This window comes from Terrapene carolina, unplaced genomic scaffold (assembly GCF_002925995.2).
Source record: "Terrapene carolina triunguis isolate 2854851 unplaced genomic scaffold, T_m_triunguis-2.0 Scaffold95, whole genome shotgun sequence".
In the NCBI taxonomy this organism is placed as follows: Eukaryota; Metazoa; Chordata; order Testudines; family Emydidae; genus Terrapene; species Terrapene triunguis.
This window is the reverse complement of record NW_020664446.1, coordinates 39,770,271-39,784,380: the sequence shown is the minus strand read 5'-3', so window position 1 is coordinate 39,784,380 and position 14,110 is coordinate 39,770,271. Positions and strand designations below refer to the sequence as shown.

Sequence of the window (14,110 nt, the reverse complement as noted above, 5' to 3'; positions counted from 1 at the left end):
GTCTATTCTGAACAGACAATCCATTGTAGGAACTTATGCAGCCGAAGCAGTGTTTAAACAGGGACCCGTATCTCTGTTTTTGGCTCAGCATACACAGGACCTTGGTGATTGCAACTCAACTCTCCCAAACGCTATCCTCTCAGGTTATACAGATCTGATTTCCACGCCTTCCCTCATTTCTTACTTGCTTTTAACATTTAATATAAATAAATTTAAATAAAACTTCACTGACAAGATTCCCATTATCAGGCAATGAAATAAATAGGGCAATTCACATCCCTCAGACCTATTTTTTCCAGACATACTGCACTGACATTTGGTTTCACATTTTCAATGCTTTCTCTGCAACTATAAGGACTAGAGACGTGACATTTTTAAAATGAAAGTGGAAATTCTAGAGAACAAGATGAATGCCTCAAAAAAGGATGGGTAGGAGGGACTGGGTTGAGTTGTCAACCCATCTCAATCAAAGCCCTGTTTGAACAGAGAACTGTGGCAAAGGGACTACCTCCATATTCCAAGCATAACAGTATAGATACACATAAAGAACAGTCCAGATGTTTATGCAGTGAGCAATACTACACAAGCTTTACTGTAGCTGCCCTCTGTTTAAATAAAAAACGAACAATTTTTTGTGGGCTCTCAAGACAATCGGTTTTCAGAAGGGCTTCTGGAGAATAGAATACGAAGTGGCCAAAGTTTCCCCATCTGCCCCCATTGGTGGCAAGAGCAAAAGTATATTTACAAAACAAAAAATCTGAATACACAGAAAAGGTATTTTAATTTCTCTCCTCCTTGTTCAAATATTCTTATCAGAACAGCTTGTAGAATATTCAGTATTTAGCAAATAGTTCTGCTTTAGTTGAGTAAGCAAATATTACCCAGAATCATTTTTTAAATATTCTCCAGCTTCCTAAATAGGTCAGCCTCAAAGTTCTGAAAATCATTTTAGAACTTTGCTGCCTTTAAATTATGATATTTAAACTTAGAACCAAGAGCTTCCTTTGCAATTAAGATACTTTTGGGGAAAAAATTAGTTCAGACGGAAATAAAACAGGTGCAGAAACAACAGATACTGTATAAGCCTTCAATATGAATCCATTGTCTTCATCTAGACCCTTAGACTACTGAACCAATGTATCATTCTGCAGGTATGGAGAAGATGAATCACAATGTCATCCTGTTTATTATGTTCATTCTTGAAAGTCAAGCAATGTAAAAATGGCAACTGTATCCAAAGGAAATGATTTAACTTGAGTATTACTGACTCAGTGCAACGGGGTTCAAACTTCGTGTCATCACAACTGAGCCAGTCTACTGGACCATTTCCCTTACCCCTCATGAACATATAACACTCCTGATGCATCTCCAGCAATATGCCTTTTTTTCTAGTCCCTTTTCTATTCCTCTTTGCACATGCTACCCAGCCATCTTTTCCTCTTCTCCTTTTTCTTCACCAGACAGTCCTCCCTCATTGACAGCATGAAACACTGATGACTCTGGTCCCTGAAGCTGGTTGGTTTACACAACCCTTTTATGTGGTAACTCCTCCTAGCCGCACAGCTAGCTCCCTGGATCATCTTTGCAATGGAAAGTCTAGACACCTATAGAAGCAGTGGGAAACTAGAAGCCAGCACCACTTGAACACCAGTGCCCACAGATCAATCTGAGAACCAGTGAACTGGCAAATCAGTATGTGCGTTGGTTCAAAGGGTTATAACAATTTTTCACCTACTAACATCAGTGTATTTCTACATACCTGTTCTTTTAAAAGCCCCAGAACGCCCCACATCAAGAGAAGCAGCAAAACACGTTTCTACAACACATGGTACTGACACAGGTTACAGAATCTCCAAGGGCAAACATGAAATCTGTTTAAATATTCACCATGCACAGAACAGCAAGTAAATGCAGTCCATCTCAAAATGAGGACTTCAGCACACTGGGAGTATTTATAAAAATACGGTAGAACAATTGTTAGCATAAGAAAGTGTTAAAAGCAGTCTAGCCTCATTCTGTTTAGAACAAACAAGGAGGAAAGGAATAGGAATGTGTGCATATGAAGCATTTCCCATAACAGCCAATTATACACTGCATATTGAAAATTAAAACCCCAGAACATGCAACACTGTCCTCAGAAAGGCACTGTAACAATGATACATAATACACAAGAAACCACCACAATAAGACCATTCTGTTACTATCAGGCTAAGCCATCACACCCGATTTAATCTGTGCTTGCTAGAAGACACTATTCAACTCTACCAAGTAGCTTTCACACTCCCTCGGAGTGCTATAGAGAAGACAGGTGGTCTAGTGGTTACGACACTAGCCTGGGATTCAACTCAAGTTCAATGCCCTGCTCCATCACAGACTTCCTGTGTGACAATGGGCAACTCACTTAGTCTGTTTCAGTACCTCATTTGTAAAATGGGGAAAAAAATAAAACCTGACTACTTCACACAAGTGGTGGGAGGATAAATAAATTAGCGTGTGAGGCATTCAAGTATTTATTTAGCCCCCCCCCCCCCCTTACCATCGGGTATAAGATAGAAGGGGCAGTGGTGGGGGGGGGGGGAAGGAAGAGAGAATGATCTTGCATTTTAATATTTGCCAGAACTGAGACAGGTTTCTGAGTCTGGCAGTTGTTTCCTCACCACAGCTGTGTGACAGAGAACAGAAGGAAGCCGATGATACAGATAAAACAAACTTTTGTGAAGAAAGACTATGAAGCATCAGTCCTATTTCTGGTAAAACAGCATCATACATGCATCAGACCCTCACTAGAATGCGGGGGTGGATCCATGTGCAGTCCCGCGCTATAAGTGAATTTGCGCTATATAGATGCGCGTTCTAGCGAGCGTCCGCTGTACTTTGGAAGAGTAACTTGGCAGTGAAAGCTACTTGGTAGAGTTGCGTAGTGACTTCTAGCAAGAAATTTTGGCACAGGTTGTCACCCATAAGCATCACTGAATCTACTTCCTCAGTTCCCATCACAGCTCAGAAGGATTTGCGTATTCCTAGCTCTGGATTGATTTTCCAGCAGCAACTAGCCTCTGGTAGTTCTCTAAGCCTCTAGTACAGCAGTTCTCAAACTTCATTGCACCGCGACCCCCTTCTGACAATAAATTTACTACACGACTGGGAAGAGGGGGGGTTCCACCACCCCGGGTGGGAGGGAGAGGAGGCGTGAGCCCCACTGCCCTGGGTGGGGGTGGAGCTTGGGCTTCAGCCCCAGGTCCTAGTAAGTCTATGCTGACCCTGGTGACCCTATTAAAATGGGGTCGTGACCTACTTTGCAGTCCTGACCCCAGTTTGAGAACTGCTGCTCTCGTAGGCTCCATTGGCTTTTATCATGCATATGAAGAGGTTCCTTCAGAACAGCAACTTCCAGCAGAATTTGTCTATCTGCCCTTCAGGGATACGAGCCCATCTGTATCATCCATTTTTGCTGCTAGTTTCAACTTTTGATCACCGTGGATATATTTAAAATCAGTCTAAGGGAGCTGTTCTCTCTACCTCTTGCAGGGCTCACTATCAAAGCAGCCAACGTAGGTATCTACAGTGAGTGCTGCTCTACAGGGACAGAAATCCTCCACTTGAAAAACTTCACTTCCCTTGCTCTCTTGTATCACCACCCTTCTCTCACACAACTCTGAAGACATTTTTCCACTGGTAATTGCACTATAGGATTAGTAATCAGTTAGAAAATTGTGCTCAACTAGCTGAACTATTAAAGTATGGATTTAAGGATCAGAGCAGCTCATGTGAAATGCATGCCAGGCTCTGCCTTTCAGTGCAACTTTTCCTTCGACTTCTACTGGCCAGAAAATAATTTCACTCATTTGAAGTATCATTATGCTTCAAGTGAATGTTACAGACAGGTAACCTTACATCTGAAAAGACTATCATCCACATTAAGAGGAGCTTTTTTCCCCTGGTGGAAAATAATTCTCTTTTGAAACCCCTTTTACTGGCGAAGGCCACAAGCATTTTTCTATTTTACTTTAAGAGGTAATCATAGGGAAACTAATATAGGACTTGAAGTTTTCTTTGTACCACTTCAAAAAGCCAAAATTCCTAGAGATTCCCTAAAGGGTAGAGAGGTCTAGTTATCATTGCTGCCATCATCAGAACATAACATTCAGCCACTCCCCTTCAGAAGCTGTTCATGGAAATCCATGAATAGAGCATGGTCTGTACACCTGAATTAGAAATATTCTGCCACACTGTATTTTACATAAAATATTTTATGAAGCGTTTGATATCCACACTGGTGGATATTTGACATTTTCTCAACTTGAAAATTAAAAAAAATTGGGAAATGGATGTTTGACCTTATTTTATTACAAATGAACAGTTAAAAATGGCAATTACATTTACTCCCCTTCCCTAGCATTTCTAAAAAGGTTGAATATAACCTAGTCATTGGTTTTGTACTGAGATACATAAAATATCACTTTCCTAACATTTTTACATACTAAGGATGGTCTAAATACTCTTCCTTTAGAGAGAAAGCAGTGATTAAAATAAAAGCAGAGGCTGATATTCCTGAAGAGGAAACACTAATATCATATGCTATGGATTCTAACTGGCTGCCTCAAAAATCACTAGTTTCCTTGAAAGCTGTGTCAGACTGGCTGGATATATTCTTGTACTGCATACAGCAAGGCTTGACATGCCTCTTCATGCGGCTGGCGACATGCCCCCGTTTACACAGTCTGCCACGTACTGCTGAGTGAACAGTAGTCTCCTCATAGAGGAATGCTGTAATTTAGAAGGGCAATGACTAGGAAAGAATGCCTGTAATGTTTGGAGTGGAGAAGCAGACATCTATTTAAAAAAAAAAAAAGTAAATAGAGCAGAGTTTTGGTATTCAGTAGTAAGGATTTATCTGGAATCCAAACCAGCTCAGTCAAAAAGCCCTAATAGGAGGCTATTTCCTCAACAAGTCTATTTACTACCAATCCTTTTGGAACAGAATTTCTAGTAATCTAGTATTTAAGACTTCATACTTTCTAATGTAATTTGTAGTAAGCTTCTTGTTCATAAGGGTTCTAAACTCATTGCTTACATAACTAACTAAGAGCTAATGATTTTTTTTGGGGGGGCAGGGGGGGATATTTTGGAAATTTTGTCTCTGTAAACCCAATTAATTTTTACCCCCTTTTAAAAAACACTATTCAAATGTTGAAGTTAAAACTATGACAAAAACCTTTTAATGACAGTCTCATTTGTTCAAAAGATAATTTAATCGAACAAAATGTGGATCTAATTTTCCAATGAATGCTGGATTTTATATTAAATCAACTAGCAGAGTAAATGCACAACTGGTTTGTGTGAAACCTACAATAACAAGGAATTTTTGAACTAAAGTTCTCAAGCTCTCTAACTCATGCCGTTGTTGCTATTCATTATAACAAATCTCAAGTGCTTAAATTTTAAACACAAGATATATTGGTACAATGGCACAAATAAGTGACCAGTGCAGTCCTTTCTGAAACTTAGTTTAGGTGGGACCCTTCACATTATTTTAACAGTTTTTTAGTATGCTAGTTGTCTTATTCAGGACCATGCAGACAGAAAAGCAGCAGCAGCTTTCCTTTTAGGTAGCAGGAATGCTTTAAAAACTTCCTATTTAAGCAGCCCATTTGCACCAATATGTGCCAGGTAATTTTTAGGCCACCTCATCTCTTCTAAATAGGAATGAGCACAAGAAAAATATGTATAATCTTTCCCCATCCCAGATTTGCAACTAGAAGATTTAACAGGCTAGCCACAGAACAGATTTCCTAGGTGTTAGATATACCTTTGGAACACATTCCCCTTACCTCTTAGAGACTCTGTAATGTGCTGTGGTCAGTTTCCCAGTCTGAGGGTCATGTACAGTAGCCCGGCTCAGCTACAAAAAGAGAAAGGACAAGGGCTTACTCTGGTAGTAGGCTTCTTTTTGCCAAGCCACGGGTGATTGGAAGGGTTTCCGATTGGTCTGGATGGTATGCAATGCTCTCAGATCAGCAGCAATATTTAGAAGGGAGACAGTATCTGCAGCTGCCATTTCCAAAATCAAGAATTGGGTGGACAAATTTGGTTAGACTGTCCTTTCACTTTTTTTTTTTATTTTATTTTATTTTTTAAATTAGAGACTTTCTGCAAATAGTTTATAGTGCTGAGTTTCAAAGAAAATTCCTCCATATCCAGAAGTTTAATGTTCTTTTTTTGTTTTAGTTAAATAAATACTGAAGAACAGGATTTTTGTGAGGAAAACAAAACAGCTAATGGAGGACTAGATCTTTACTAGGCAGCTCCTAAAGATGTCTTTTTAAGAGCTGCAAGTGCTAAGACATTTTATCCAACTTTTTTCAAAGAATAAACAACTCAAGTTCACAAATCTGCAATGCTTTTTAGCAAAGTGGAGAGAACTCGGAAGCCTGTAAAGAAGAAAATATTGCTTTCTTCAAAGTTTGAGTTAGGAGGCAAGGGAAAAAAAACAAAAACCCAACAGACAGGAGGAAGACAAATTATCTTGGACTAATGAACAAGTGTTTCTGCATGCCAATGCAACTGTTTTACAGGATAATGTGACTCCACTTCTGAATGCAAGGGATTCTCAGAGTCTGCCAGATTTAGCAAGGAGAGCAATGACAAATTTTTGTTGGCATATGTGGTCGGGGAAAGCAAATATAAGGTAACCGCCACTGAGTTTTTGCACCTGTGCACAGTCTATGCACCTGTGCAAATACTATTTAAGAAAAGGAATATTAGCTAAAATGGCAAAAAAACAGAACTTCTAGTTAGAGGAAAAGACTGAAAAACTCAGCAGTAACAGCCTGTTACAATATCTGTACATATTAAAGAGATGGTCTAGAAAGTCAGAAGTATCTTTTTAGACCACCCTTATTTCCCTGAATGAGCAGAGAACAAGCACTCATTACAGGCCCAGAATGTTTGGTGTATGAAGTCTCTTACCTTTTGCTAATTCTGTAATGTGCCGTCTCCAAGACTCCCGTTATGGGGTTTGAAATGGTGGCTCGCCTCAGCTGTGAAGCGAACCAATCAGAATAGTTGCATTACAAAGTAAATATTGCATCACATTAATCCGACCAGTCAGAAACCTACAGAGGGAAAAAAATTTCCACACAAGCCATGCACTTCATCCAATCAGTTTCCATTGTGGTGTTTTACAGCAAAAAGAGTATTTTTGGGGTGGCGAAGGGGGAGAAAATTCTTTAACACTAATAAAAAGGAGATACTTCAGTTCCTTCTTAGAGAAGAGGGAGTGAGTGAGTGGTACATTTTTTCCTAGAAGCAATACTCCAGTTTCTCGGGAGCAACAAGAGCAGCTGGTTAGATAAGTAAAGCTATTTCCTGTAACATCTTTCAACTCCTTTATACTCCAAGTGGCAACTGTTGAAGTTGTACAGCATGTATGTCAAAGACGTACAACTCTTACTTTGTTAACAATATACTGTACATCCAGAATGCACTTTAGAGTTAAATCATCAATAAGGAACACACTCTGAGTAAAAGTTTTAACCGTGGGGGGAGCGGGAGGGAAGGGGGAAAAAACCATGAAGGAAACCTTACCTTAGAATCTGAAAAATATCTTTAACTTATTAGCTGCATTAGCTAAACCTTCTACATTGATTGAATAATTGATCTGTGTTTTGCACACTCTGTTCCAGAACGCAGACCCATCAGCCACACCACGATCACAAATCATGTGAAATACTCCCCACGTTTTTGGTCATCCAAAAATAAGACTTTGGTCCAAGACTGTTCTAGAGCCTCTCTTCTCCAACCAACACACTGTACCATTGTCAAGTAATTTGCTTCCATCCCACTTTATTCAGCATCCCATTCTGCTCCATTTCCACAAGATCTGTTTCTGCCATACGATGTCATGGGAACACCACAAGCAAACTGCTTGTTGCTACTGCACATTCAGCTACTATACAGTGAGCCATAATTGGGAAAGTTTCAGTTACAATGCCCCAGCATTAGAAGCACTAGAAGGTCATTGTCATAGACTATTATGGTGACTCCAGGCCAAGGAGGGTTTATTGAGTACTGTTTATGTCAATCTGGGCAAGTGTTTTACTACTAGTTTTTATTTTTATTTTGCAATAAAGGCTCAAAGCATCTCAGACCTTACTGATTCAAACAAAGTCAGGGAATCCCTTAATTTGCACTGTTCACCCCATTTTGTCCCCTGGGTAAAGTGGCTGGATCATTGCACACAGCCTACTACTCAAAAACAGACAGAGTTTCCAAAGATTGAATTAAGCTTTTCTCATGCCAGCTGATGACAAGGGAGCAGAAGACTGGGTAGTGATTATATACCCTTTCACTTCTAGACTCTAAGACTTCTGACACACTCGCAATGCCTGGAATACAAGAGATGAACTTTCAGCCTCAAAACATAGCCTCATGCAGCATCAACCACTGAACCCTGCAATGTCTAGGCTTTAAGTTTGAATGTTCCACATTTTTCAACGTAAGAGATTAGTACCCGTGACTGGCACAGTTTTGTAACAGACTGACTATTTATCTGACTAGAAAACAATGGTCCCAAAAAGTTTAGTTTAAATCTACTATCATCTGTGTATCGTTTTTAGACTTTCTGTGATCCTTATAACAGAAAGGTTTTCTTTCCACTCTATAAAGAACAGGTTAGTTACACTCCAAGGAGGCAACACCAGTGTATCCTACAGCAACAATGCAGCCCAATCATCAGTTGCATCATTTTCCATGATTTTGTAACACAATGAAATAGGAATTAGCACACAAAGTGGGATCTGATTCCTGATGCGATCCACATGGGAAGCATAGGCAGGAAGAGATGTTTTAGGTGTAAGGAAGGAGTACAGCACTTGAAATCATATCTACTGCTTTAGTCTGGGGTGTTACCTCAAGAACAAAGAGTGGCAGGCGATAGAGAGCCTACTCTTCACTTGATGCTCTTCAGTACTCAAGTTGGTGGCTAACAAAGGCAGCACCATTCTTGACTTGATTATGGATAAGGCCTTTGATTTGCTTGAATAAAGGAGAAATGGTTGGATAATTTCTCTTAGATAATTCCGATGTACCTATCCACATAGAATTTATCCTTCATTTGCTCAGCTAGCTCCCAATAAGTATCTGTTTAGCATAAAGAGAAGACATGCTGGGGAAATGATGCACTTATATTGTTTGCATCTGATTTCAGAAGTAGTTGGTGACCTATACAAGCATGGATTAATTAGAATAGCTTCACCTCAAGTACAAGTCTTGAGATAGAGTTAAATTGAGACAAGTTGTGTTATATTTACTGCCTTGCTACACTGCAAGCTTCCTAACAGATTTAATCTGTCCTGGTGTTGCAGTTACCAATCATATTGTTACTTCCAGCAAGATAGCTTTTTTGTTTGACCTGGGCTCTCATGGCTGCCTTGACAATAAGCCAGTCCTAGGCTACTTCAGATTCAGAGACTGGTCCTTTGGAATCTGGTTCTTGAAATAGGATTGGAAAGCTGAGGTGATGAAGTGGGAGAATGAAGGTTATGTTAGTTCAAACTAAAAGAGGCATAATAGGTTGGAAGTTAAATGGAGCTATGGTGAGCTTTGCTGAAAAGGACTTATGTAACTGCCCCAGAGCACCTCATGGCCCTGAGTCAGTTTCAGATGACTAAAGAAGAGTACTACTATTCTGTAGATGTCCATATGGTAAATGATTATCTGGTGTCCATGACCACATATGGTGGCTCCTAAATGGCATCTCCATACAAATCATTATCATTTATACGCCATAGTGACCGATGACAAGTATTCAACATAAATTAGAGTTGAAGTAGCGGCAGCAGTATACTGAGGCAGGCCAGTTGTAGTAGGGGTAAGTTTCACGCTGTGACTATTGTGGAGTTGAAGGAGGTTCTCTTCTCCTCCATAATAGCATCCACAAAAATCTTATCCAGCAGAACAGTTTGGTGAATCTGCTGTGCCATCTCCTGGGAAGAGATTCTAATGTGATTACATTTCCAACTTTCACTGAGAGTTGACCAGCTTGCCACTATAAGCATTGCAGAAAAATAAATTGCTGTGTGTGTAACATCATTCACCCAAGCTAATTTTACAAACTCCTAATCAAGAGGTGAATTGAGCTCATGCACATAGAACACTATAGATGGCACTGAAGTTTCCAAAACAAGAGAAAACTGAAGCTCTTTACCCTTGGCTTTGCTAGTTCTTTCACGGTTTCAATTTCTTCATCAGAAATAATTTCAAGGAAGCGAACAATCCGAGGTTTGTCCCATTCATCCTCCTGTTTGACAGGACCCAGAACGTACTTGGGATTCTGGTTTCCATCGTAATAGCGGCAGAAGAGTTTCTTCTGTCTCCGAGGCGTCTGAAATCAAGATAGAACAAAAAGAAAAAGAATCAAGTGCTTGCTCACATTAACACCATTACAGGACACACACACTTTTTAAATTTTTTTATATAAAAAAAAAATTACACAGTGACAGAAATGCATCTAATGTGACGCAACTGGTGAGGGTGCGTGTGTGTATATATATGTATATTTATTTATTTTCACACCATGGAACTTGTTGACCTGTCATATTCCATCTATAAACCTGACCACTTTCTCTGTTGGTGTTCTTACGCATATTCATATGGCAAGCATATAACACTACGGCTATGTTTGTACAGTTCACCCAGGTCTGAGTATCCAAGTTAGCTTTACCCAGGTGTGAATGTCCCCTCTGCCAAGCCCTACCCATGGTGCTGTGTTATGACTGTTTCTCCATTCACCCATGTGTGTCTGGGGGAATATCTCTGTTCTTTGTGCTGAGATGATCTAGGATTCTTTTCCAGACAATTGCAGGAGAACTATCTTTTTGGGGGAATTGTGGGAAGGGCATTAGAGGACTATCAGGACTTGAATGGTTTAGCCTACATCCTCACTGCAAAGAGGGTGGGCTCCTGCCCAACATAAAGTGGAGCCCAGGTTCTAACCCACATTCCTAGCTGGGATAAGCTAGCCTGGGCTTAACACACCTACAAACCCAGTGTGGACAGTAAGGGGATAAGGCTAAAACCTGGGAAAGATCAAGGGGTAGACTACGCCGCATAGACATATCCTTAAGGGGGTGGGGGTGGTTCTTCAGCAAACATTAAATGAAATAACAAAAATTAAACAATTTATTTATAATTAGTTAAACTGTAAGTCAATGAAGAGAAATTTTGCATATGATTACAACAAATTCAGGAAGGAAGAGGTCAACCCTCTAGCTCCTAAACAGCATCAGCTGAACAGTATTTAGACATTGGATTGAAAGAGTCCACCATCACTTTTTGGAAAATCTAGATGAATAAATTCATAGTCACTTAGACTATTCATCACTGCTATGATTGGCATCAGCCTTTTCTTCATTCTGAGAAGAACAAAACACAGTAATTCATTTTCCCTATGCCTACTTGTACTTTACCAATTGAGGAGACTGGAGTCTCCTCAGGGAGGTCAAGCACAGTGTTTGAGAAACCATGCTCTCAGCAAGTTTAATATTAGACACATCTTATAGCAAACGTTAACTGTAAAGTTAGTCTTAAGATGAACAATGTTCAATACTGTGTGTAATACAATCTGTGTGGTAATGCAATACTCTTATTTGATTCTCAGTGCACTAACTGGTATTAAAATACATTTGTAATAGGGTTAGTGGGCAGCATCCTCACACATGGGTTACTATTTCTTCATTCAGAGATGTTGCACTGTCCCTCTTCATTCCTTCCACTATATGTCTATACTCATTCTATTGCTACAAGGATTTCCTTATGTTCAAGCTGCACACAAACTTCTTGCAAATGTTCATCAAAAATGCTTTGAACGTAGGCCACCATAAAGACAGGAGTAAAAGGCAAAAAAGTGTGTTCTAAAGGTGAGCCAGCTCATCCCTGCAAGCTGACTGATCTTCCTTAGAACTAGAACTTGCTGATAACTTCTAAATGAGTCCTGCATGAGTGGTTCTGTAGATTAAACAAAAAAACAAACACAAACAGGCTAGTCCACGTTACCATTTTGAGACCCTCCCCACGGCACAGCATTTCATACTTCTGTCTCTCTGGCAGGTAATCTTTGCTTGGTTCCTTTTTCTTAGTCTTTGATTCCTTGTCAGTCTGGCTATCTGTTTTGGTAGTAGACTTATTTGCTTCTTTTTCTTTAGACATGATATATTCGAAGTATTTTAAGTTACCATTTGCTCTCTGATGTTCAGGATCTAATGGAGAAGAAAGGAGAGGCACCACAGATAAGTTTGCAACTTGTAGAAGTCAACCTGAAAGGGCATATAAAAGCAGCTCCTTGAAAAGAAAAAGAAAAAAAACACTTCATTTTGGGACAGATGTTGTAAAAATTAATGCTTAGTGAGCCAACATGCTTACACAGTTAAATCAGAACAAAAATATAGCTGAAAGCCTGACCCAATTCAATAAGTGACAGGTTGGGATGTAACACATTTCTGTATTCTCATTGCTCATTGTTCAGGGAAGCAGAGAATGGGCAAGGAAAAGCTTAGCTTAAACCAGCAAAATCCAAGGAACTGACACCTCCACTGGAAGCAATACTACACAGCAACAGTTAAGAGATAGAATAAACGTTAACTGTTCCATGGGAGAGACAGCCTGCAAGACTATAAAGGGACACAGAAGTGAGGAGGTTATGGCTGCGATGTCCCATCAGGAAAGCCAACAGGGAGAGAGTTGGGCCAGGAAGACTGACAGCTGACAAAGCGTGTCAGACAAAACTGCTACTTTAACAAGCTACGCCAGCTCATTCCTCCATTTACTGATGAAGGGGTTTTACTGCTGTGAAAGGAATAATTCAGAATTAAGAGTAGAACATCCTCCTTTAGGCACTCAGATACCACACTAATGAAAATGACAAATCCCTAGATATACTATGCCATTGTGCTTAAATATCACTAGGCAAGCCATTATTGGATTCTATATTTGTTGTCTTTCAATGATTCCAAATCAAAACTGCTCAGTCTGCAATTTAAAAGATAGTTTTCATGGGCCAACTCTGCAGACTCAATATGGGTTTTTTCAGCCTCAGGTACCATTAAAAGAGATCCTGCATTCTGTACTCAGGTTTAAACAATTGTGTTTATATACACGTAAGAACAGAATTCATCTATAGGAAAGAAGCTATACTGACTGTATAACTAAGAGGAATAAAAAGACAGTAAAACTAATTTTAGACAATTTAGAAAATAAAGAAGAGATGACTGAACATGGTGTTCAGATACTATGGCAATGAGAGCGATGTGAGTGCCTAGAGAGAAGGGATATATACAAGAGCAAGTGTTGAGCAAGCTGCTATTTTTTACATAGTACGTTAGAAGTTGCGTTCTGTTCTAAATGCTTAAACATGCAGTCACTGACATATCTTGGTTATTAAACATATTAATTTGATGCAATAGTGCTATGAAACTAACACATTAATCAATTTTTAAACCTTGGTAGCTATGCAAGGCCAAAATGGATTATAAATCAATTTATAAAAATACATTGGGGTTTTGAATGCCAAGTTTAAGAATACAGCATGTTTGAGGCCAAGTTTATAATCCCTGTAAAAAGAGTTTTAGTCAGTTACTTACAAATGATAATGTAGAAAAATATGCATTAAAGGAGCACCCAAATGCTTCAAGGACAATCAGGGCCCCCTAGGGTTGCCAACTTTCTCACCGAACAAAACCGAACACCTTGTCCCGCCCCTTCTGAGGCCCTGCCCACTCCCTCCTCCATCACTTGCTCCACCCTCACCCTCACTCACTCGCTCATTTTCACCGGACTGGGGAGGGTCCCTTTTCGACCGGGTGTTCACTTGAAAACTGGACACCTGGCAATTCTCCACTGCGCAAGATATTGTACAGCCACACAGGAAGAGATTCCATGCCAAAAGAACTTACAACATAGCGGGAACTGCCCAATTCTGCTAGAAGTATTTGTCTCTTCCTTTAAGGATGGAATTTTTAATTTACCCTTCTTGAAAGCAAATGTATGCAAGTAGTAAAATTTAGGCCAAAATAGAAACAACCATTCCCCCAAATGCAAACTCCCATCCAAAAAA

The 14,110-nt window shown here is 39.7% G+C and overlaps 1 protein-coding gene across 4 annotated transcripts in view; it reads right to left on the bottom strand.

Annotated features, from left to right (window-relative positions):
• P4HA1 (prolyl 4-hydroxylase subunit alpha 1) overlaps positions 1–14,110 on the bottom strand; it is a 60,035-nt gene that overhangs the window by 18,873 nt on the left and 27,052 nt on the right. For 2 of the 4 annotated variants that reach the window (XM_026651148.2, XM_026651146.2), the window contains exons 7-9: positions 12,055–12,257; positions 10,208–10,384; positions 5,832–5,902 (exon numbers count right to left, since the gene is read on the bottom strand). In XM_026651148.2, the coding sequence (XP_026506933.1) occupies positions 5,832–5,902; positions 10,208–10,384; positions 12,055–12,257 (451 nt within the window). Of the gene's footprint in view, positions 1–5,831; positions 5,903–6,969; positions 7,041–10,207; positions 10,385–12,054; positions 12,258–14,110 lie in introns of all 4 variants that reach the window. The other 2 variants (XM_026651147.2, XM_026651145.2) reach the window with 1 other exon arrangement.